This window comes from Amphibalanus amphitrite, unplaced genomic scaffold, assembly GCF_019059575.1.
Source record: "Amphibalanus amphitrite isolate SeventyFive unplaced genomic scaffold, NRLGWU_Aamphi_draft 000106F_arrow, whole genome shotgun sequence".
Taxonomy (NCBI): Eukaryota; Metazoa; Arthropoda; class Thecostraca; order Balanomorpha; family Balanidae; genus Amphibalanus; species Amphibalanus amphitrite.
The window spans coordinates 156,757-179,939 of NW_024881601.1; the positions used below are offsets into that span (position 1 = coordinate 156,757).

General features: G+C 48.2%; 1 protein-coding gene across 21 annotated transcripts in view; it reads left to right on the forward strand.

Moving 5' to 3' along the window:
- LOC122380759 (kinesin light chain-like) overlaps positions 1–23,183 on the forward strand; it is a 68,052-nt gene that overhangs the window by 41,508 nt on the left and 3,361 nt on the right. For 11 of the 21 annotated variants that reach the window (XR_006256380.1, XM_043364180.1, XM_043364186.1 and 8 more), the window contains 10 exons: positions 669–752; positions 3,002–3,142; positions 15,836–16,053; positions 16,439–16,552; positions 16,807–16,894; positions 17,583–17,753; positions 18,522–18,726; positions 19,050–19,192; positions 19,924–20,007; positions 21,790–21,945. Coding sequence is in view for 19 of the 21 variants with exons in the window: in XM_043364180.1 (XP_043220115.1) it covers positions 669–752; positions 3,002–3,142; positions 15,836–16,053; positions 16,439–16,552; positions 16,807–16,894; positions 17,583–17,753; positions 18,522–18,726; positions 19,050–19,192; positions 19,924–20,007; positions 21,790–21,945 (1,404 nt within the window). In the remaining 2 variants the exon portion in view is untranslated. Of the gene's footprint in view, positions 1–668; positions 753–3,001; positions 3,143–15,835; positions 16,054–16,438; positions 16,553–16,806; positions 16,895–17,582; positions 17,754–18,521; positions 18,727–19,049; positions 19,193–19,923; positions 20,008–20,781; positions 20,803–21,789; positions 21,946–23,183 lie in introns of all 21 variants that reach the window. The other 10 variants (XR_006256379.1, XM_043364177.1, XM_043364184.1 and 7 more) reach the window with 2 other exon arrangements.

Here is a 23,183-nt window from a genome sequence, read left to right on the forward strand (position 1 = left end):
CTGAACTGTGGATGGAAGTGTGATTAACTTCCCTGTCAGTAACCGTGACTTTTGATGCTTCGGACAATATGGAGTCGCAGCGCAGATCTTGCTGTGCGTGATACGAGAGTATTGGCCACGCATGGAATGGGAGCAATGGGGAAATGGCAACTATTCTTATTATTATTACCTATTGTTTGTGGGATGAAGCTGGATCCCGAGGGTAAACTGAGACTCGACGTTGATTTGGTCAGTTAGCTCTCCTCGCCAGGGCAGCTTACCGTAACGTGCTCATCAGTTTGTTTAGCTGACAAGGGTGCGCCTTGTTTTGGTCAAATTTCCTATGGTGAAGCGATGTGTTATTTCATGCTATACTGCCGCGCGCTACCCGGTCCCTTACCGTTCATGATCTTTCGCGGCAGTGTAGTGGGGAGATCAGGGATGTGCGTACCCACATGCGGGCTGCTCGTGAGTTATCGAAGCATCGAGCCGCCGCTTGAGAGAGCGGAAGAGTTCATTGAATGATGAGTCTCTGGACCATGGTGGGACGCCTGTGGAGGGGAATAAGTCCGACTGACGGTTTAGCTGTTCCTGTTGCCCTGCTGCCTTTGACGACACCGGTTTTTCTTTGTGATGATGATGCCAGGTGCCCCTGTTGCAAATGCTGATTCCGTGTTTCCTTGTTACAGGTGATGATGGCTCTGGCGTCTCATCTGCAGGGAGTGGAGGCCGAAAAGCAGAAGCTGCGCGCTCAGGTCCGGCGACTGTGTCAGGTACGAAAACTCGTCACCCACTGGTTCTCTCAACACGCCCAGGCTCACACTCTCAGCCTTGTGTGTCCTTCGCATGTTTGCGGCACGTGTCCAACGGAGGTCTTTCCTGCCCGGTTTGTGGAAAACACTGCCCTTTTGTCTTCGCTGTACCGTATAGTAAGGTCATTTCCCCACGCCATCTGCCTAATTTTCGGTTGTGTGCAAGTAACTAGGTCCCACATGCAGCACTATGCTTTGTAGTCGACGTCACCCACCCTCACCAGTGTCACTGTTTACCGCCCTATCGGGAACATTTTTCCATCCACCCAGTCGTCCTGAGCCATCCCATACCCACTTTGAAACTCAAACTCGTGCCCCGGACCGCTGACCCGCTCGAACAGTGGTCCGGCGGGCCGCACCAGTCGGCTGCGACTCGGCTAACTCGGCCTAACGAGCAGATCGATACTGGGACGACAGGCCGCACTGGACGGGTGTGTCGTCCGCCGGTCACTGGGTCTTCACGACTTCGGAGAACGGCCAGAGCCAACACTGCGCCGCTGGAGCATCTCACGACAGGGCGGGGAACTAATGTGACACGACTTGTTTCGGCCACAGTGGAGCGCTTTTTTCAGCATGTTTTTTTTTTTACCCTGAATTGTGCAAACTTGCAGATTGCTCAAACCTGTTCGCCAATGTGCTTCAAGGATAAACTTATCTAGCCTTCAGAATTGTGAAGAAGCTTTCTGAAGCCGTGATAAGCCAGGCCCTGGTAGCTGATAAATCCGCGATCACAGCATACAAAACCAGCGCTGATGGCTGCCACGCCGTGCCACGGCCAGCTCGAATACCAACAGCTCGGAGCCGAAGTTGGGTCTTAGCGTCTCTTCGGATCTGAAGCCGAGGTCTCGGTACTGTCTGCCGGGAGCCCGTCACGGCCCGTGACCCCACCAAGCACGGCCCGTGACGGTGCATCCGGCGAGCGTGACGGGCTGGGGCGTCCGTCTGCCGACCTGTGACGAACTCGGCGGGCCCAGCGGGCGGAACCAACAGCACGGAGGGGAACTGGGAGCGGTGATGGGAACTGGAACTGAGGTGAACGGCAATGGAAGTCTGGGAGAATGGAAACTCGAGTCGATGTGGATGGGAACTGGAGTCGAGATGGATTGGAACTGGGGATGTGGTGAAATCTGAGCTTGAAACTGGATGAACAAAGTTTGGAATGTGGCAACAGAAGTGGAAAGGCGGCAAAGGAATTAGAACCGGGACCAAACTGAAACGCGGTACTGTCTACCATCTGAAGACGTAGCGCTAACAGACATGAAGACCGGAAACCATGCGCGCAGTAACGGGCATCGAGGAGAGGAAACCAAACAAGTAGACTGGTCGCATCAGACGGGAGGGGGCGGGAAGCCGCACATTGAGCTTGTATGAGATTCCATGCATGGCAAACAAGGGTTCCGGAGAATCCAGACGCAGAAACGTGCGATGGCTGGAGAGGTAATGCCACGCCGCGAAGCGAGGCATACCACATAGACAACCTTACAACGTCTTTTCCCATGCGGGATGAACGCGCCTCTGACAATATCTCGAAAATTGGCTGACTGTTGGACGGTTTTCGCCGACATTTCTGTGGCTTCCATGGTCGGGGTCGGCCGTCCACTCAGACTTACGATGTTCACTGGTCAGGCTATTCGCTGGGGATGCACTTTATGAGAATGAGAGACAAATCCCATGAGACACGGTCTCAGTTTGAGCGTCCCAAGGCTTATCTGCAATGTATGCAAATATGTGGCGATTGTGGTGAAATGGAAGACACTAATGCCGATTGGCCTGTTCGACTGTGTGACATCAGTTTCCCTTCTTTTTAGTTTTGTATAACGTGTTGTCCGCATTGTTGCTGATCTCAGGATGTTTGAGGCAGTCTCTGATGGACTTTTTCTTCTGTGCTTTTCGCCGTGTCTCTTTATGTCTCTTCTTTAAACCCTTGAATCATGGTAAATAATTGTTTATTTGCGTCTTCGTAAGCTGCCGTCATGAATTGCTCTTTGTTGCAATGACGGATGATGTATTCCTTCGTACATCTGTGTCGCATCCACACTCAATTGCTACCTGTGATTCAACAGTACCTATCAAACAAGCTAAGTGTGTGATGCCTCGCCTGTTACCGTTTCATGCTTAGCATGTTTCACCCGATCTTACCATGAACTCACCTTCTCCTAGCCGGAAGGCCATTTTAACACTTCTCCTTCCCGTCCTGATGTCGTTTCCAGGAGAACGCGTGGCTGCGAGACGAGCTGGCGAACACGCAGCAGAAGCTGCAGGCCAGCGAACAGCAGGTCGCCCAACTCGAGGAGGACAAGAAACAGCTCGAGTTCTTCAACTCCATCAAAAAGTACGACCAGGACAATCAGGTGCGTACCAGGCGCTCGAAAACGCAAGAATTGTGGAATGTTGGTGTTCTTGGTGGATTGTGGCTACATTTGGTGTTTCGTTTTAGGTTGGCATTGGCTGCTATCAGATGTTTATTTTCTGTTGCAATGCACATTGCACATCCGTGTATATTAAAACTGTGCATTAGTTTTGATTTTTCATTCTATTCGCAGAGCAAATAACGTTTATCCTCTCAGTTTATTCTATAAAAAAAACATTTACAACTACAAAGTGTTCCGAATTTGCGCCAAACCTTGTATATCCTCCGGGGCCGGTCATAATATGTTGGAAACTGCTGATTAGTTTTTCCCCGACTGTGCACAAATTCCATTGAAGCACTGCTGTGAGGCTGGAACTTTTGATGATGAAAGCTCGAAAGTGGCATGTTTACTGTAACCCTGTTACCTTCTCGACAATATTTTAGAACAGCCACGAAGCGCCTAAATTACCTCTTTTAAAACGCTATTACAAAGCAAACCTGGCCTCATAGCTATCATTTAACCCCGCAGCTATTTTGGTACACAACCAGGTTATGATAATGAAAAATGCACCGCCTGATTTCTTTTTACTGTGCTGGATTTCGCCGTCTTGGCTTCCATTCGTCTCGACGGGAGGGCGGCGGACGGTGTCGCCTTGCGGACTGCTGATGTAGGCTCTGGGGGAGCTCTCCGAATACTGAACGAGCTGAGGCGTCTGATGGAAGCTGAGGGCGGTGGTATGGAGGGCGGGTAGTGGAGGAGACTAATATGGGGCCGTGGTGACTTTGTGTGACTGGATTAGGGCTAATGTGTGTCGACGATGGCTGGGTGATAGATAATTAATTGCTTCTGAACTGAACGTCAACCGTCAGGTGTTTATACAGAAACGCTTCTACAACAGTAGCACCAAATGACATTGATAATGATTATGTTTGAGGAAGCTTGTCCTGACAAAAGAAAGGTTGTCCTGGGTCGCCATTGTAGCCAAATGATGTCCCCTCCCTCTGTCATTAGTCTTCCTTCTCTTTGTTGCGTGCTCCTTCGCGAGGCCGGTGGACATTGGACAGTGGACAGTGAGGCCGGCCGGTCGGTATTCTTTGTTTACCAGGGCTGTATTCGTGCTGACCTACCAGCCCAGCGGCCAGACAGCCGGTCGGTCAGTGGGCCTTGCTTGTGTACATACCTAGGCTATATTCGTGCGGACCTTTCTGTCCATGGGCTTGGTGGTCGGCGGACCTTCTTTGTGTACCTGGGCTGTATTGTTGCGTACCTACCTGTCCAGTGTTCACCAGTCGGCGGGCTTTCTTTGTTTACCTGGGCTGTACTCGTGCGGCGGCGGTGGCGGTGGTGGTGGCAGCACCCCGCGCCAGCCGGTCGGACGGCCGATCGATCGACTATGACGTATCGCGGCTGGGGGTCGGGCTGTAGGTGGGTGGTGGGCAGACATGTGCATGGATCCGAGAGCTGGATCTATGATCTCAGTGGATCTCTCGACAAAATAGAGGGGTTGGATCTATGATCCGAGTGGATCTCTCGACAAAATTCAGGGTTTGGATCTATGATCCGAAGGGATCTCTCGCCAAAATTTAGGGGTCGGATCTATGATCTCTGTGGATCCAGCGGGCAAAAATTTGTGGAGGACCTATGATCTGTATGGATCTCACGACAACATGTAGCCAATGAAACCCTTATCCTACATAATTGTACACCTTACAATGCAATACAATTGAGAATTGTCACTTGTGGACTTGGTTAAGACCAGTTGTAATCATTAGGTATCATCATTAAATTTGAATTTAAATCAACAACATTTGTACTACATTTAAAATAAACCAAGAACATGCACATTGCTACTTTTTGTGACCAATTATAACTTTTTCATGACAGCATTGATGACAATCTTATCAACAAGCTACAGCCACTTTGATTCAATGAACAAACAGTAAAGACAGATGCAGTGGCAGCGGGGCACTGCAGATTTTCATTTTGGTCCCATTTTTCCCATGCAACGCCAGTAGGGCTAATGTTAAAATGCCAAAATCTATGGGGGGCACTGTACCCTGGTGCCCCCCCCCCCCCCTGTTCCGCCGCCTATGGACAGATGTTAGGAAATCAAACCTGGAAGCCAAATTGAAATAGGTCAGTTTTGTTAAAAATAATCAAGCAATCCACTTCTGCCAGGCATGAAATCCCAATCCAGAATGTTCGTATGAGCTATTAGTATGTGCAACACAATTTCGATTTAGTAAGAATAGCAACCAACCTCTAATACTTTCCTAATAAAAGTACAAGTTCAAAAATGGCATCAACTTCTTCAGATTACCTACTTCAACTTTTGGCATCGTGCCAACTGGGGCATTCCACGATAGATCGTACCAGGCCCGTCACCCTCATCTCTCAGATTTTAATGAAAATCGGTCCTAGGGGTAATCATAGGCCTCAAAGACGCCTGGTTAAATATCAGACTTCTCAGATCAAAACTTTTTGAGTTATATTGCATTACATTTTTTTAAATTCGGTTTGTAACGGTGAGTCTGATGGCCTATAACTCAAGAACGGGTTAAGCAACCAACAAAAAGTAAACAACACTAAGCTTGCGATGAAACGAAAATTAGTATTACTATTTAAAAATTCCAAAGAAAAAATTACATTGTTGAGAAAAACCTTAATATTTTTTCATTTGCCTCTAATGACTTTTGGGACCAAAATTTTTCACATTTTTATTTTTTCAAAATTAACTTCATGTCATTGCAAATCGACATGCAAAAAATTAGAAAGGTGTTCTTTCTATAAGTTCCTCATTTTCCCGCAAACAAAATGGGTTTCGGAGGGGTTGATACGACCCCAGCACGCCGTTTCGCTTCTAATAGAGCTAGAGCCTCGCGGAAAAAACGAGCGTGTGTGCCGTTACAAGTCGCAGCGATTGGTACCCGATTTTAACCCGCGCACCGACGGGGGTCTGCGCCAACTTAGTACCGACGGGGGGGGGGGGGCGGATGACCGCCCCCCCCTGAGATCTCGAGAACGAAGCAAGATAGCGACAAGCGGTAAACGGCATCGGATACGCACGGACAAGGTCTACAATTTTTACTAAGGTCATTTTCAGGTCAGGTCAAAGATGACGTCACAGGGGTCGAAAAAGTCAAAATGGCGGCGCTAGATATGGAGAGGGTTTTTCTCGAATAACTTTCGAAGTAGTCAAGATAGGAACAAACTAAGGGCATCATCGTGATCCTCTCGTCAATCCGCATCGAATGATATATATGTTGACCTCGAAAGGTCAAGGTCAAAGGTTGACCTCAGGTCACGTGACCTCGAGGTCATCATGTATATCATTCGATGCGTCTTGACGAGCTGAACACAATGAGACCATCCGCGCGGCTGTATCTTGTTCCTGTAAGGATTTATTGGCAAAAAACCTTTGGTGACCTTTGATGACGTCACATGACCTTACAGCTGCCCAACAGCAAAACAGACCTCAAGGTAGTGAAGGTTGATCGTATGTGAAGTCATGTATGGTATATGGGGCCATTCCGACCCGTTTTAGTGGTAAAAACAGGGAGTTGATTTTTCCCCCATTGACTTATAATGGGGAGGTCGCGAAATTGACCTGACCTTAGGTCACCGACATCAAAATTCCGAGATATACAAATTGTAGCTACTAATGACCTAATAACATCCTGCGACTTTCAAAGGCCTCCGACATCTACTGTAGCTCTGGCACGGTGACAAAGTTGCAAAAAAGTGACTTGAGGTTGGGTCATTCAAAGTGACCTGGTGACCTGACCTTAAAAGTTAGGAGGTTCAAACTTGCACACCATGTGTAAAATTGATGAGGAAATAGTCATACCAAATTTCGCGGCGCTACGCGCCGCGGTTTTCCCGCTATCCGCGAAAAACCTCAGGGGGGGGCGGATATCCGCCCCCCCCCCGTCGGTGCGCGGGTTAAGGTCTCAGGTTAACTGGTAGCGTCTGAGGTCAGGTCAAGTGACTGAAGTTACGGGTTCGGTTTTTAGTAATTAACTTCGCAAATAATGGCCGCAGAGCCGCGATTTTGGCATCATTGTGTTCGCCTAGCTCAGGTGCATCGAATGGTATACTTTTTGCTAGGGTGAGGTCAACTTAAGTAGTTGACCTCGGGTCAAGGTCAGGTCAGAGCCCCTCAGGTCACGAAGCTGGGCAAAGGGTATCATATGGCATATCATTCGATTCGGAAGGTCTTCCCGAGTCCATTGGTGGCTTTCCCGACTCTCTAGCTCCATTTGATCGGGAGTTATTGACGAAAAACTAGTACGACCCTAATGACGTCATAAATGACGTCACGCAAGGTTAAAAATGCGAAAGTGAAGCATTGGACTTTGCAAGGAGTACATTAAATCACGATACCATGTACGTGAGATAGTTTTAGGTCATTCTCGGCGCCAAAATAACAGTTTTTTTATATTTCCCCATTGATTTATAACAGTGATGTCACGTGACCGACCTGACCTCATGTAACCTTACAAAAATTCCCAGATATACAGGTTGTGAGACCTCTGGAGGACACCATGCATGCGTCCTGTAACTTTCATCTCGGACAGCTATGGTCATTGGCGTCCAAAACAATGTCAGAACCAAACAGCCATTTTCACCCTCGCGCTTATAAGAAAGAGGGTTGGATGAACCCTCTTTTCACCTTTTTCAGATGACTCAGACTTCAATTGAAATTTCAGTAACCCGTGATGTCATTAGGCAGCTTTACCACGCCATTTGTAAGCTCCCCTCCCGAAATCACTATTGGAAACCGTTATCGTGACGTAAAATAAATACATTTATAGAAAGAACACCTTCCTAATTTTTGGCATATTTCTTAACAATGAGCCAAATATTTTTTTTAAAGAAATAAAAATTCAAAAAATTTGGTCCCAAAGTCCAAAAAATACAAATGTAAGAAAACTCGATATGTCATATATCAAAAATAGCGTATTTTTTGAAATTTCAAAAATGCATATTAATACATACTTTACGGTGCGTTCACTGGAGATTAACCGTGCGTTAATTCGAAGGTAGCCGTGCACCAATTTAAATTGGTGCACGCTCGTGCAGTGATGACTTTCTCAACTGAAGTTTTTCGGAAGGGTCATTGACTTTATTCTAATAATTCCCATAAAAGGCCCTTTTAGTGTCGTGGACTAAGTTTAATTTTAATTCAAATTCGCACCGTTAAGCATGTATTAATTAGTTTAACACATGGTTTCCGTGCATAAATGGTTTTAACGCACTCGTGGATGGAATGGAGCACTTGTGCGTTAATGCACTCGTTTCACTCGTGCATTAACACACTCGTGCTCCAATCCATCCACGTCGTGCGTTAAAACCATTTACACACGGGAAACCATGTGTTAATATATATTAATCTCTGTTTCATTGCCAGTTCAATGTTATATAACATTTGGCATTTGAATAATCCGTCTTAGAGTTACAGCCCGCCAAACTTAGCGCTGCAAAGCAAGATCCAAAAAATGTTATACACCATAACTCAAAAATACTTATCTGATAAGCCTGAAATTGTTACAGGTGGATTCAGAGCCCCTGATTACCCCTGAGTCCAATTCTCGTCAAATTCCGAGAGATGAGGGTGTCAAATTGGAAAAAAGTGGTACGATCTATCGTGGAATGCCCCAACTGCCACGTGTGGTGCCATGCTGTGCTTTCGTTATGAGAGAGCCAGCTCTCCCCAAAAAAAGACAAACGAAATTCACAGCTCACGTTTTGGTAATATTGTTTTATTACGTCATTATCGTTTGACCAATGAAAAATCTTCATTTGATTAAAACCATGATTCCAGAACATTCCCCGTAATAGGCCCTTCAAACTAATGACGTAAGATATTGTGATTCTTTTGAAAAGTGAATAAAATAAAGATGCAAGGCGCACACCCAAATCAGGGTTATGTAATACCGTTTCAGCTTACGTTTACGTCATTAAATTCAAGGCTACAAAGATGATATTCACAAACAATCGTATCGTAAAATTATGTGAGGCAGAAAAAATGAACATTCTTTTGAAAAAAAAAACTCCAGCCTTTTGAATTTCCAGTTTGATTTTTTATTTATTTTCATTATACTCGAAGGTAGAACGCTTAGCTCATTTGTTATTAGAAATGACGTCACGAGTTCTATTTAGATACTGAATAATCATTTCACGGTAAATATCCAAGGCCATTACAATTGATATTTCGCTTCCGCCGGCTGTTGAATATTTTTATACTTTTGTTTATATCTCAGTTTATTTTATATTTCAAATATTTCTTTCAATAATACCTTTACCTAACCAAGCCACATGTGTCCGTATCATCTTTTATTGTTTATCAATCAATTGTGTTAGCTGGAAACTGGAAAGCCTCATGGTTGTCTAATGCAAGATTGTCTTATCAATATCATTATGTAGATTCTAACATGAATTGTGATGTGGTAGGTAATAGGTATCTAGTAATGCATTGTTCATTAGTCATTACTTTGACTTACCTCTATGTTAATTGTTAATGCAAACTTTTCTGTTGGTATGTAAATAATCTTCATGTCACTCAATTCTCTCAAGTTGTGACCGTCATGAGCCTCCTTTATTTTGTATTATGTACCAGTAAAACGCCTTTTGGGCGAAGAACGAGCGAGCGAGATAGTGAGCCCTGCACGTGCAGAAGGGTGAGAGTGTACTTCCAACTGGCTTGTGCAAAGCACCCTTCTAACCGGTCGCTAGCGGTGTACCAAATTTGAACGCAATCGGCCCAGCCGTTCCTGAGATCTGGAAGCGGCATTCTGCACGTGCGCACGTGCAAACGGGGTCCAAAATGACTTTTGCACGGCACCCTACTAACCGGTCCCCAACCGTGTACCAAATTTGAGCGCAATCGGCCCAGCCGTTCTCGAGATCTGGAAACGCCCCCCTGCACGTGCGCACGTGCAGTAGCACCCTAACCGCAACACATGGGAATGCATTGCCTGGTGAGTGCCTACCTGTATGCCAAGTTTCAGCGAAATCGCCCCAGTAATTACCAAGTTACTGAAATGGGAACAAATTTGGCACCTCTTATTGTTGTATTTTGCACGTGCAGTGGGGGTCACTCACATAGATGAAGAGTATCCGACCTTTGGTAGAAGGGATGCAGCTACCCTATAAAAATGACCGCAAGACAATCGCTCAAGCCGCTGCTGAGATATGGGCCTCTCAAAATCATTACTTTTGCAAAACTGCTTGAACACCCTTGACTTTTCACGTGGCACGTGCCACGGCGGTCACTGAGATGTATCAAAAGTAGTCAATTACGGGGTAGAAGGGATGTGGCTACCCAGCAAAAAAGACCGCAGGCCATTCGGTTCAGCGGTTGCTGAGATATAAGCCTCTCAAAAGCGTTACAGGCCGGGCCGGGCCGGGCCGCTCATACTGAGATTTTTCCGTTATATTGAAAAGACTTCGCTTCGCTCGCTGCGCTCGCTCGCTCGTAATAATGTAACTGGATGCCTTTACTAATATGTCCTTTGTATAAGATTGTTTGTTTCTAACCATACTTTGGTATTCATAACTTCTTATTAAAATGAAAGTTGTTAACATTTTGAGCACCTATGAGCTATGATCCCAATGGATCTCACGACAAAATTGGGGAGCCAGATCTATGCAGGGGTCCAAAAAGTTTGCCGACTGTCTCCCTCCTAGAAACGTACAGGTCAAGTGTCTCCGTACAAAAATGTATCAATATGCCTGACCACAGATAACAGTAGTACTACTGTTATCTGTGGCCTGACATATACCTACATGTGACAATATACCTGTGACATATATTGACACATAGGATAGGCAAAGCGATTGCGATTGCTTGCAAGAAAAGCGAGAGGATGGGCTATAAATAGCCTCCCCCTAGTGGGGTGCGAGTTTAATAAACAAACAGCTCTGATCTTATAGGATAGATTTCAGAATAACCTAAACTTCTAAAACCTGTAAATGCTGTGGATCAGACTAGGCACTAAGAAGCAGAGTACCTAATGGGCAAAGGCATAGACAAATAGACATTCTGGTCAGGCCATGGGACAGGCACAGCATTCATCATGTAGTAACTTTCCAGTTGGATTCTTAAAAAAAATTGACAACATGCTTTATGATCTATTATTCTTGATGACTAGGAAATGCTTGATTGTATTCTTAAATCTTAATACAGAATAATATTGTTTTTGCCACATATCAGTGATGTTTCAGTACAAATTTACCAACATAGCCCATGCCATTCACTTCTGAGGAGCAGCCACATTTCAAATGTTTGATTTCTTATAAAAACTATGCCTACATATGGGAACAGAGATGCTTGCACAATGAACCCTTTTGATTGCTCAATTTAGATGCAAGTGACATATTCAGAACATTCCAATGGGGTGGCAAAATGTGTACAGCCTTTCAAGAGGCTACAGGTTCAAGACAAAGGGTCCATGGGGGCCTGTCTGTGAACCAGAAAAGGGGTCAGGTGCCCTGTTTTGGCTGATCCAATGAAAAGTGATGTGAAAAATCAGCTTAGTTGTAACTGTTGGATAATTTGGAGATCACCTGTCAATGACTAGTAAGCAGTAAGCACTCAAAAACAGCTTCTGAAAATCAATCTGCTGGCTTTTGAGAAGAAGTCAAAGTTGCATTTTGCATAAGAAATGAGACAGTTAAAATTTGGGATAGGTAAGGTGTTATTTATATCATAGATTACATGATCATCATCATCATCATCATCATCATACTGTTTATTGGCACAAATTGGCATGAAACGCTTACTTTGGACTCGGAACTGAGTCACTTATTGGTACCTACCCACCTACAGGCTAGAAAAGTTTATTTGAAATAACACTTGAAGTTAACAGGCTGACCAATGCATATAATTTGGTGCCACATTATACCTAGCATTAGGAGACATTTAAAAACAAACTACCAATCCTCTCAGCCTTGCGGAACAAAATAAAACAATACTGCAAACAGGTAGGTAAAATCACAGTGCTCTCCTAAAACCACACATGAGGCATCAGAGGTAAACTTGCAGTTAGCTGTTGAGAGTTTCGTCATACCTATGCATTGAACGGATTGATGTAAAATTGTTTGCGCTTTATAGTTTTATACCACAATTTGATTCACAGAACAAAAGATGCCTATAAAGTATGAATTGAAATTTTAAGATGTTCACAGGCACATGAAATACACATGATTAGGTATCTTTTTACCCAGTCCAAGACTGCCATTTTCCTCTAGGTCCAAAGCCAGAATTCGTTATCAGCACAGATTGAGATACCTTGCTTTCCATGTGGCGCTTTAGGTTCTATAGAGCCTTGGGTTCTTATACACAACCTCGACGCCGCAAACACCGCACTTCACCTTACTTCTGGATGGATAGATAGGGCATCTCAGAACATGGGAACTACTTGTAGGAACAAAGAAAAGACCAAATCAAAATATTTAACCACACACCGCACGTAAGCAACATGCGCCAGAACCAAGCGCCAGAACTGCGCCAGTTTGAGTTTGCAGCGTTCAGTTGGTTCCAAGGTTGGTTCTGACCTTGGTTCTGACTTGGTGCAAAATATGACGTCATTATAGGACCATATGCTCAGTTTTCTTTTAGTTTTCTTTTCAACTCTTGTTTTTCATCAATTTCTTATAGAAAAAAAAAGATATTTGAATAAAATTTACGTAATTTTATCAGCATACTGAATGAAATGCAAAGGTCCTTCATTCAATAGATGACGTAACTTATATCTGTGTCTTCGGGAGCGTCAAAAAATATGCATCGACGGACAGTGCCAGGAAGGGTCATACTCCTATTCGATCGTTAGGGAATCAGCCCTTATTGATTGATTAGCCCTTCCACCTCTGGGTCGGTCGCTTCCACCTCTGGCTGTCTCCGGGGACAGCTGAGAGCCAGTGTTTTTTAAGAGATTTTTCTCGATAATTTCTCACGATTTATCACTGCCAACGATAAAATCAGAGATATAAAGACGATGAAATGATAAAGAAATGCAATGCATACTAAAAAAAACTAGCAGATTTGAGAAACCCGGGAAATGTTTATGCATAGTCGAAAGCCTGGAAGTGTCTCTTTCTCATCAGTCCTCGACACCAATTCTGTCTCCAACCGGTGTTGGAAGGGTGGAAGGTTTTTGGACCCCTGGATCTATGATCCGAGTGGATCTAGCGACAAAATTGAGGGGTCAGATCTATGATCCCAGTAGATCTCTCGACAAAATTGAGGGGTTGGATCTATGATCTGAATGGATCTCGGATCGGGATCCATGGGATCGGATCTCAGATCCATTTTTCCGGATCCAAGCACATGTCTGGTGGTGGGTGGTGGATAGTGGGAGGTCGTATATGATGGGTGACGTGTGGTGGGTTGCTGAAGGGTGGAGGGTGATTGGAAGCTGGTGATGGGTGGCTGGAGGATGACTTTCGGGCGATGGTAGGCTGGCAATGTGCAGAGGGAGCCGGATGATGGCTGCCGAGTACTCGATAAAGAGCTGGGCGATGGGTGACTTTCCGCTGTGTGATCAGGTGGTGCTGTGTGGCAGGTAGCAACAGCAAGGCCCATCTCCGGTCGGACATTTGTCTAGGTTAGCGTGAGAGAGCAGGGCAGGAGGACGGATTACCGGCCTATTGTCTGGCCCAGGTATTAATGCGAAGGGGGAGATTTACCGAACTGTGCCGCGTGCCACGGTCACCAGGGAATGGAGGAGTCTGGCAAAGCCATTAGGGAGATTAGCATCAACTGTTCGATTGGGTTTTCTTTGGGGAGTGATACGGAGCTGCAAAAGGCGGAAGTGTAGTTGTGTTCAATTCCATTAGCGATTAGTTACGGCGAGAACCTTAGTGTCATACATAATGCTATCTCCATGAGGCTCTGCCTGTATGTATGACATGGCTAATTTATTTCGATTTCAGTTCTGAGTCCAGTTACGTGGCAATAATGAATGGAACACGTTATGGCTGAATTTCTCTTCCTGTCAGGGCGTGGCCGCTTGGTGTCAGAGGGATGAACAGGAGTGAGAGCCTAGGGGCAAACGCTTTCGCGTAGGTACATCGAAATTTCATCTCGTGTGCGCTGATGGAAAGTTGTATCATCCTGCCTGTCATGTGATTCCTGATTATCGCCGCTGATGTGCCTACCGTCATCTGTGAAAAAACATACCAGCCGCTGGTGACTTGGTGTTTAGTGATAGCCGATAAAGTTGGTAGCATCGGGGAGAGAGCGTAACTCCTTGTTGGCTAACTTGTGTGGAAGTGAATGGCTCGTGAATTGTCAGGCTATATCTGCCGCGAGCGCTCTAAAAGCATAAACATAAGTCGTGAGTACAGCTCACGTAAATTGGATTTGATTGATGCCATGCTGTGACCTCTAGTGGCTCAGCTGTTCCCACTATTCCACCGCTGTCAGACCAGTTTAGTATCGTGCGACGGTATATTGCCCTTTGGTTTCTTATTTTCCTAATCGGATTTCGTCCAGCCTGGCTCGCCGCTCGCTGAGTAGAACGCAGGCAAGGGATTATTTGGGCCGTTCGGTACGTGTGGAATGGAATGGCAGCCGACATTCCCATATTCACGTTGGGCACGCAACGGGAAACTGCCTTCCCGAGATGCTAGATGTGATTAAGAATTTCCTTGTGAGTTCCTCTGTGAAGCTCCCAGTCATATCAAGTAAATTATTCCTTAGCGGTTACATATGTACACAATTTCCTGTTAATTTGTATTCATTCGCCAAAGGCAGCATTCTTCATCAATTGTGATGTGCTGAGGAGTGCGCTCAGGCTAATGTGTTTTGGTTTAAGTGCATTATTTTCTCAATCGAAATTAAGATGACGGTTAATTGGATGGGTTAAGTGCTACAATGCTATTGCTGTTTCGCCCTTCCTGTGTCAAACATCGATAGCTAGCATCCCTCGCCAGTCCTGAAGCTCGGCGTCGGTAGCAGTTGCCCGTACCGCACTTCGTGCCACCGCTCTGTTGTCTGACCCCAGGCCGACATTAGACCCCGTGTCATTGCTGGCAGACATCACACTAAAAAGCCGCTTTCCTAGGCCGAGCAGGCGCCACCTCCATTATTTGACCGCATGCCGTGAATGTTTTAGTTTTCGTGTGATGGTCCAACACGACATAATCCATAATCGATGTCTGAATTAAGATTAGGACTGGCTGGGCTACGAGAGGCGTGCTGTGTTGGCGTCTCAGAAGCTCGTCAGCTTTAATTGGGTGTCTGTTTTCGAGCGGTGCTAGATGGGTCTAGATTTCTTTGACTCCCAAGAGGGAAGAGGCAATTATACCGGAAGACTACTTAGATGAGATGTCTTTGTAATGAATATGGACGGATTGTTCCTTAGATGCAAAACAGAAGTCTTTTGCATAATGGTTGTAATGTATTTGTTCGTTCATTCACTTGCAAGTCTTTTCTCCAGCCAACCCGACATCACCTCCCATCCCCGCATTTCCACGTAAACCAAGCGGCGCCCCTCAACGGATCCTTAACCTCTCCCACTCTCACAGAATCGGGTGAGTATACTCCCCGACTGATCCTAAATAACCCCTCCCCTCCGCACCTTTCCTAGAACCAACAGAGTATGTCCTTTTACCGACCCCTTCCCCTCTCCCTGAGCTGGAGTATATCCCTTGACTGACCTTTTCCCGCCACCTCTCTCCCTCCCACAGAACCAGGAGAGTATGTCGGAGTCGACTGCCGAGTCGATGGAGAAGTCGGCCAACCCGGCCGTCGAGCTGTTCCCTGACGACGAGTCTGAGGAGCGCACCAGTGGCATGTCGCCCACGCCGCCCTCCCAGTTCGCGCAACAGGTGAACGCTGGCTACGAGATCCCGGCGCGGCTGCGCACCCTTCACAACCTGGTCATCCAGTACGCCTCCCAGGGCAGGTGAGAATGACTGGTCATCCAGTACGCCTCCCAGGGCAGGTGAGAATGATGAGGTTCAGGGAATCAGACGAGGAGATGGGGCTGGCAACGGTGTTTGTCGAGCTGAAAACGTGCCAATGTGGTAAAGGGTAAGAAACGGAGATGATCAGTGAGATATTGTGGGATTGCAGTGCTTTGACATAGTTTGCTACGTTTGCTTTGGTGAAGCTGTTATAGATTGGCAGTATTTATGAGGTGGGTGTCTGTATAGTGTATAATGTATGTATATGTACTATTGCTGACATGTGCTGATTGTTCGTTCCTGAATCACCCCTTCGATCCCTTCAGCTACTAATGGCTGTGCCCCTGTGTGTGATCTGACCCCAACCTCTGACCCTCACGTCAGGTACGAGGTGGCCGTGCCGCTGTGTAAGCAGGCACTGGAGGACCTGGAGAAGACCAGCGGCCACGACCACCCGGACGTGGCCACCATGCTCAACATCCTGGCGCTCGTCTACAGGTCAGATGACTCGCTGATCAGATCATATTGTCCCTCCGTTCGGGGATGGATCGAGGTGGCCGTCCGGTGTTCGCTTGTGTTGAAAGTTTCCGGTGGTATACCGAATTCACGCGGCAGTTATGTCTGAAGCAGCTTGCGCCGTTGAGGCACTTGACTGTGTTTATGGGCTCCCCCAGCACCCCTCTCCCTCACCCAAAACTGAACCATTCAGGCCTACCCCTCGCCACACCGCCGCACTCTGCTCCCGTCCCCAGGGATCAGAACAAGTACAAGGAGGCGGCCAACCTGCTGAACGACGCGCTGGCCATCCGTGAGAAGACGCTGGGCGAGAACCACCCGGCGGTGCGTACCGAGACTGGGGGGCGTAGTTGGAGCGGGCCAGAAGTTTAGGGGCTACTGTGAGGCTGACTTCCATAGAGAGGACAGGGCTTCGTTCGTTTACAGTCATGATGCTGGTGGCATAGGAGTTGAGAATGCCTGAGGTGTCAAACTCCTCAACACACACCAGCTCACTGTTGGTATTCTCATTGGCGTGTTTACTTTGGTACTTTTGGTCCTCGCTAGCGGCTATTAATGTGCGATGGCTTTGTGGTACTGACGGCATAACGTTGTGTGATGTGTACTGGCGACCTTGTCTTTTTGTTCTTGTTGTGTACATTAGTGAGTTGGGCGCCGATGACCACTAGTCTGGGCGCCCAAAAACCCCAATTCATCATCATCATCATCATTAGTGAGTGGGGTTTGACCGACCATAGGTCCCGGTGGCGCCCTGCTACTTTGTCGGTCCGTCCTGCAGGCAGGCTGGCTTGATACGGGCGGCGCTTCGTTAGTCCGTCAACCATCCCGGCTCACTTGGCCGTATTTCAATTTCCTCCGATCGCCGGTCTTCGCCCAGCCATTTCCTTCTCTTTACTGTTGTAGTTTTCCATCTCCTGACTTAATATCCCCTAGTGTTACTCGCATGCCCGCGTGACTGTCCACGCTCCTACCGGCTGACCGGCTGACCTGTGTTCCTCGCTTCAACCTCCAGGTGGCAGCCACGTTGAACAACCTGGCCGTGCTGTACGGCAAGCGGGGCAAATACAAGGACGCGGAGCCGCTCTGTAAGCGGGCGCTGGAGATCCGAGAGAAGGTGCTGGGCCGCGACCACCCGGACGTGGCTAAGCAGCTCAACAACTTGGCACTTCTCTGTCAGAACCAGGTGGGTCGCCGCGGTCGGGCGGGAGGCTGGGAGGGGGAAGACACGGGACTGGGAGGGAGGACATGTGGGAAGGGGCGAGAGTGGGCTATGATGAAGTGTTGTGACTTGTGAGTCTCTTCGAGTGTTGGATGGTGACTTGTGATGTTCGCAGGGTGTCCTGTCTGATATTGTTTGTCACCCCTCCGTTCAGTTCTGTTGCATTCGAGTAGCACAGTAACGGTGCTATCTTTAGTAGCTCGTCAGGAATTACAGTGCTGTTTATTATTATTATTTTTTGCGTATATTTCGTCAATTTTAGCGATAAGTGGCCTTCACACAACCAGACCTGTGTTCGAGCACAGATTCGCGCAGGTTCAATCAGCTCTCTGTCTTTGCATTCCTGGTGTCTACAACCATAAGGCGTCGTACTCCACTAAACCTGACTTTCTGTCATTTTATGGCGAAACTTTGCCACTGTGGCGCGGGCAATAGATCACGGATTTTGCTGGCCAGCTAGAAGAATCCCGAGCTTCGTCTGTTATTGACTTTCTGCCAGCTGAAGGATGGTGGGGCGGTACTAAAATAGCTGACCCAAGGCGAGCGAAGCTGTAATTTCTATTCGACTGCGACAGAAGGATCACTGGTCCCCTGAGCTTGTGCCGAAACGTGAGCAGTGAGTCAGCCGCCTGCGAACGACGTGATGTCACGACACGAAAGTCGATCCTACACGTGACTACTGCGTGGTACCGTGGGCCTTCCGTGACCTTCCCGTGACCCGTCCGTCCCCAGGGTAAATACGAAGAGGTGGAGAGGTATTACCAGCGCGCGCTGGAGATCTACGAGACCAAACTGGGACCGGACGACTCGAATGTGGCCAAGACAAAGAATAATCTGGCGTCGGCCTACCTGAAGCAGGGCAAATACAAGGAAGCAGAAGTGCTCTACAAGGAGGTGCTCGACCGCGCGCACGTGCAGGAGTTCGGATCGATCGGAGGTGAGTGGTTAGTGCCGCCAGCGATGGCAGGAACATGACACCTGCTAGCATGTGAGGGTAGGCTGTTGGGAGTTTGGGCATTTATTCGGAGTTATATTGAGTTCGCTCCCTGATATCCAGCTGGTGTTCTGGTTTGGACAAGTTCGTCCCGGCTGCATACCAGAAGATGTAATCATTGCATGCATAAGTATAACTCTATCGCCACCAGTCCGGCAGTTTCTGGGTCCCAGCGGCCCTCGTTCGATGTGTTGTCAGGACTCCCCTGCTCCTCCTTTGCAGCCCAGTCCCCCTCCAACCCACGCCTGACCGTGCTCCTTCGACAGGCGACAGCAAGCCGATCTGGCAGGTGGCTGAGGAGCGAGAGGAGAACAAGAGCAAGAACAAGGACAACGCGCCGTATGGCGAGTACGGCGGCTGGCACAAGGCGGCCAAGGTCGACTCGCCCACCGTCACCACCACGCTAAAGGTGCGCAGAAGGAGAAAGGAGAAGGGAGAGGAAAGAAGGAACGGGGGAAGGAGGATGACGAGGGACAGGATTGGATGGATGGAGGATGATAATTGATCAAGAACTTGCAGACATTAGTGACTTGTGAAATTGCAGACATTAGTGACATCCCAAACTTACCGAATCGTTTGGGATGTCATGTAGTGGTCTTTTTGTGTTCGGGCTTATTTGGTACTCGGTTTTGCTCTCGATCTGATTATGGGGTGGAACACTGCTTAGGTAACGGTAGTATCGCATTAGGGTCAATGAGAAACTCAACCTTTTAGCGCAGTCACATGCTGATTTTATTATGTCAGGTAGCTGATGGGGTCAGGTTTAGTCTCGTTACCCTCTGTATTACTTGGTAATCAACCCGTGGCTACATTTTGCGCCGTTGTCAAAGTATGAGCTCACCAGGGAGACTCAGTGCCCGGCTCCAACATCGGACCCGGGCGGGGTGCGGGGAACTGAGAGGCCCGGGAGAGGCTGGGCCAGCATATGGCACGCCGTTCTGCGGGGGCGCGGCAGCGCATGTCACGCACCGCACGCCGGCCGGACTGCGCCTGTGCCCCCGCTCCCGTGTCTGTCCGTCGGTCTGTGGCCGATTCGGTGGTCTGTAGCCGACTCGCTGGTCTGTAGGCCGGTCTATGAGCTGTGGGTCGATCTTTGGGTTCGGTGCTGAGGTGACCGGAGCCGGTGGCGGTCTGCCGCAGAACCTGGGCGCCCTCTACCGACGTCAGGGCAAGTACGAGGCGGCCGAGACGCTGGAGGATTGCGCCATGAGGTCCCGCAAGGAGGTAGGTCACCCGCGCCGGCCGCGGCGTACACTGCTCGTCTCTGCTTGGTCTCTCTGAGGCTCCGGTCCTAGCCGCGCGTCTAGCGTCTCTCTCGTCTCTCGCTTGCCCTGTGCGGGGTTAGGGACTGGTCTCTTCTGGTTCTGTCTGTCTACCCGCCCCTCCCGCCTGCCTGCCTGCCTGCCTTCCCGACCGAACACTGTGCAGTATATGTCGTGTGTACGTCCGTCAATGCGTTTTGTGCCGTTACTTGTCCCTCCCCCGCCCGCCCTACTTTAACATAGTCTTCATTACTTTTGAAGCTTTTGAAGTAATCGCCAATTTGTCTCAGGTAGAAGGCAGCAAAAAGAAGATAATTGTATGCACAAATTCAGTTCACCTATCGTGCGGTCATCAGAGGGTCTTGCATTATTACCCTCCCGGTGTTTCGTAGCCGCGACCATTGTGTTCCGTTCGATGCTCGTAGTTTGTGTACCTACTTCATTTTTGTGAGCTGACCAACTGTAACTGTCTTTTCCTTTTTTCCCGCTTTCCCGATCCGCTTCTGTAAGCTAAGCATGCCGTCGAACCAAATATCCATCGGTCGCATCATCCTATCTTCCGACTTCGGATTGATTTTCAGTTTGCATCAGTCCCCGTTTGAGCATGCCAGATCCGGTCTTTTCTCGCCGTGTGGACCGTCCGTGCCCCGTGTAGGTGGTGGATCCCTCCGAACGTCTCTGTTTTTGTGTGAACGGCTCCCTGAACGCCGCTCCTCGCGGTCCTCTGTCGTCACAGGAGACTGACAAGCCGGCCTCGGTGAGTAGCGAGCGCCTCCGACGGCAGCGTGACTGATGTGTTTTCACTGAGCTGTGTTGTGTTCTTGCACTGTGCACAGCTGCATAAGCAGCCCCGATGGTCACATGCTAGGCGCACTTTGGATAGTGTGTCCTGGCGTTCGTACCCATGTGTTAGCTTTGGCCATAATTGCGGCTAAATGCTGGAATTGTGTGCCTTTCCTTTTGAGCTCACCTCTTTTCAGCACATGCGCCTTGTGAAGTTCATTTCGCTATAAGGGCACAGTCTCTGCGCGAATCATCACGGGCTTGGGGTGCTTTGCACAAGTGACCTCACGTGAAGGAGTGCTCACGCCAGCACAGTTGCACCTGGTACACGGCACAGCCGGTCGCCGCGCAACGCTCACTTTATTTAGCTCGAGTAACGTCGACATTGGTATGAGTCACTCACATTTCTTAATTTATTTCGCCGAGTGATGCTCGCACATAGTGGTATTTAACAGTCTCAGGCATTATTTCGAAGTTTTCGGCTACCTTTAGTTACTTTATATTCTGCATCGATTTCGTTCGTGTGCTGGCACAAATCAGTGTCGTCTGAACTGAGGCCTTTTGATGGTTCACAGCAATTCACTGCCTCTGAAACGTGTGCTAGCTCTGCCACCACTCGCGGGACCAGGTGTGACTATAGCTTCAATCACAGAAGCAAATAATATTCTTGGTAGAATACATCCCTCAAAGATTGAGAAAATGGTTCCGTTCTCTTAAACCATGTAGTGACAGGATTCCTCACTGGTGAAATTTGGCATTTTTAGCGTTGTTCAACATTTGTTTTCGTTCTATTCTTCATCTGCTGTACGTCATTGTACCGCTGTGATTCTGTGTGTATCTGAGTACCTATACCTCCGTGCCCTGTTGTGTACGTTTGTGTGTAGTGTACTGTGTACCTGTGTGTACTGTCTGTACTATTTGTGTACGTCTGTGTGTACGATGTACCCGGTCTGGCCGGCAGTACGGCCTGGACCTGGTGAAGCAGGGCCGCGTGCAGCAGCTCCTCAGCGGCGGAGAGGGCGGCCGATCGGCGCGGCGCGCCGGCTCCTCGTCCGCCGGCCGGCACGCCTCGCGGGAGAGTCTGGACGCGTCTATGCACAGCGAGCAGGGAGACGAGGTGACTGACCGCGCCCGATGGCGGCTCCGTAATCCATTAACGAGTTAATTTAATCGTTAGTGACTGACCTACATACTGACGGAATGATTCACTGGTCAACTTAGTTGCCATCATCATGTATTAACTCGGAACTTTGTTTCATTAAAATCTCATTCATCTCTAATATTCAAACACACTTTTCTCCTACAAATGAACCATCATGATGTTTAGGTGTCATACTAAAGTGTGCAAATGAATGGAAGGCTCATTCCGGTGGTTACCACTGAGGTCTTAGTTCTAGATAATTCCCATGTAAAAAAAGCGTACTAACTAGTATATAACACTGGTGCAAAATAATCAAAATTTAGCCCTTAGATTCCAGACACATCAAATCCAATTTAATAAAATTCACACCTCATTTGTTATCTATGAAAGACACACCTCACTCACTGCATTTATCACTCTAACAAAGCTTCACTCTCGTGGTTTTTGACTTGGCCGAGTTCTGACCTAACAGTCTGCCGTGCCCCCAGCATGGGTGGAACTAACCAGTTCATAATCCAACTGGGTGTGTTGCATTTGTTTGTGGAATAGCGCCGCGTTTTACGGAAATAGATTGTAAGAATTATGTAACATTGTTTAAATGTTTAACTACTCCTTATTATTGGGGGGATATAGACCATTTTGCTCAGAGTTTTGACTGGTACTGATGCTGTTGTGCGGCGCCCGGCCTCCCCGAATGCTGCGTGACACGCCGCCATGACGGGACCCAGTGTCGGTCTGTGTGTGTGTGTCCCGTGCCCGACCCACGCCCCACGGCTGTGCGTCCGAGTGCATTGTGTCGCGTTCGTGGCCCACGCTCGGCGACCGAGGCATGCGGGCGGGCCGGGGGTCCGCCGGGTGCATGGCTCCGACCCGTCCCCCGCTTCTCCCGGCGCTCTGTTCGCTCCCGCTCCGCGCACCCCGGGGCTCTGTCTGCGGACCGGCGGCTGGCCGGGGCACGGGCTGCGCTTCTCTGGCACGCTGGCTGCTCGGGTGTGTGCTCGCTCGCTCTCTCTATGTAGTAGTGTAGTCGGACATTCGCCTGCCAGCTGACGGCGGCGGCACCGCCGACCTCACGGTAAGTACGGACCGCCACCGGTGGCCGTCGAGCCGAGATCTCACCGGCAACGGTCGGAACTGACGACCACTTGATGAAACTTCAATCTTCATTGAAAACTCCAGAGCATCGTTGTCATTATCAATATTTTGCGTTAAAT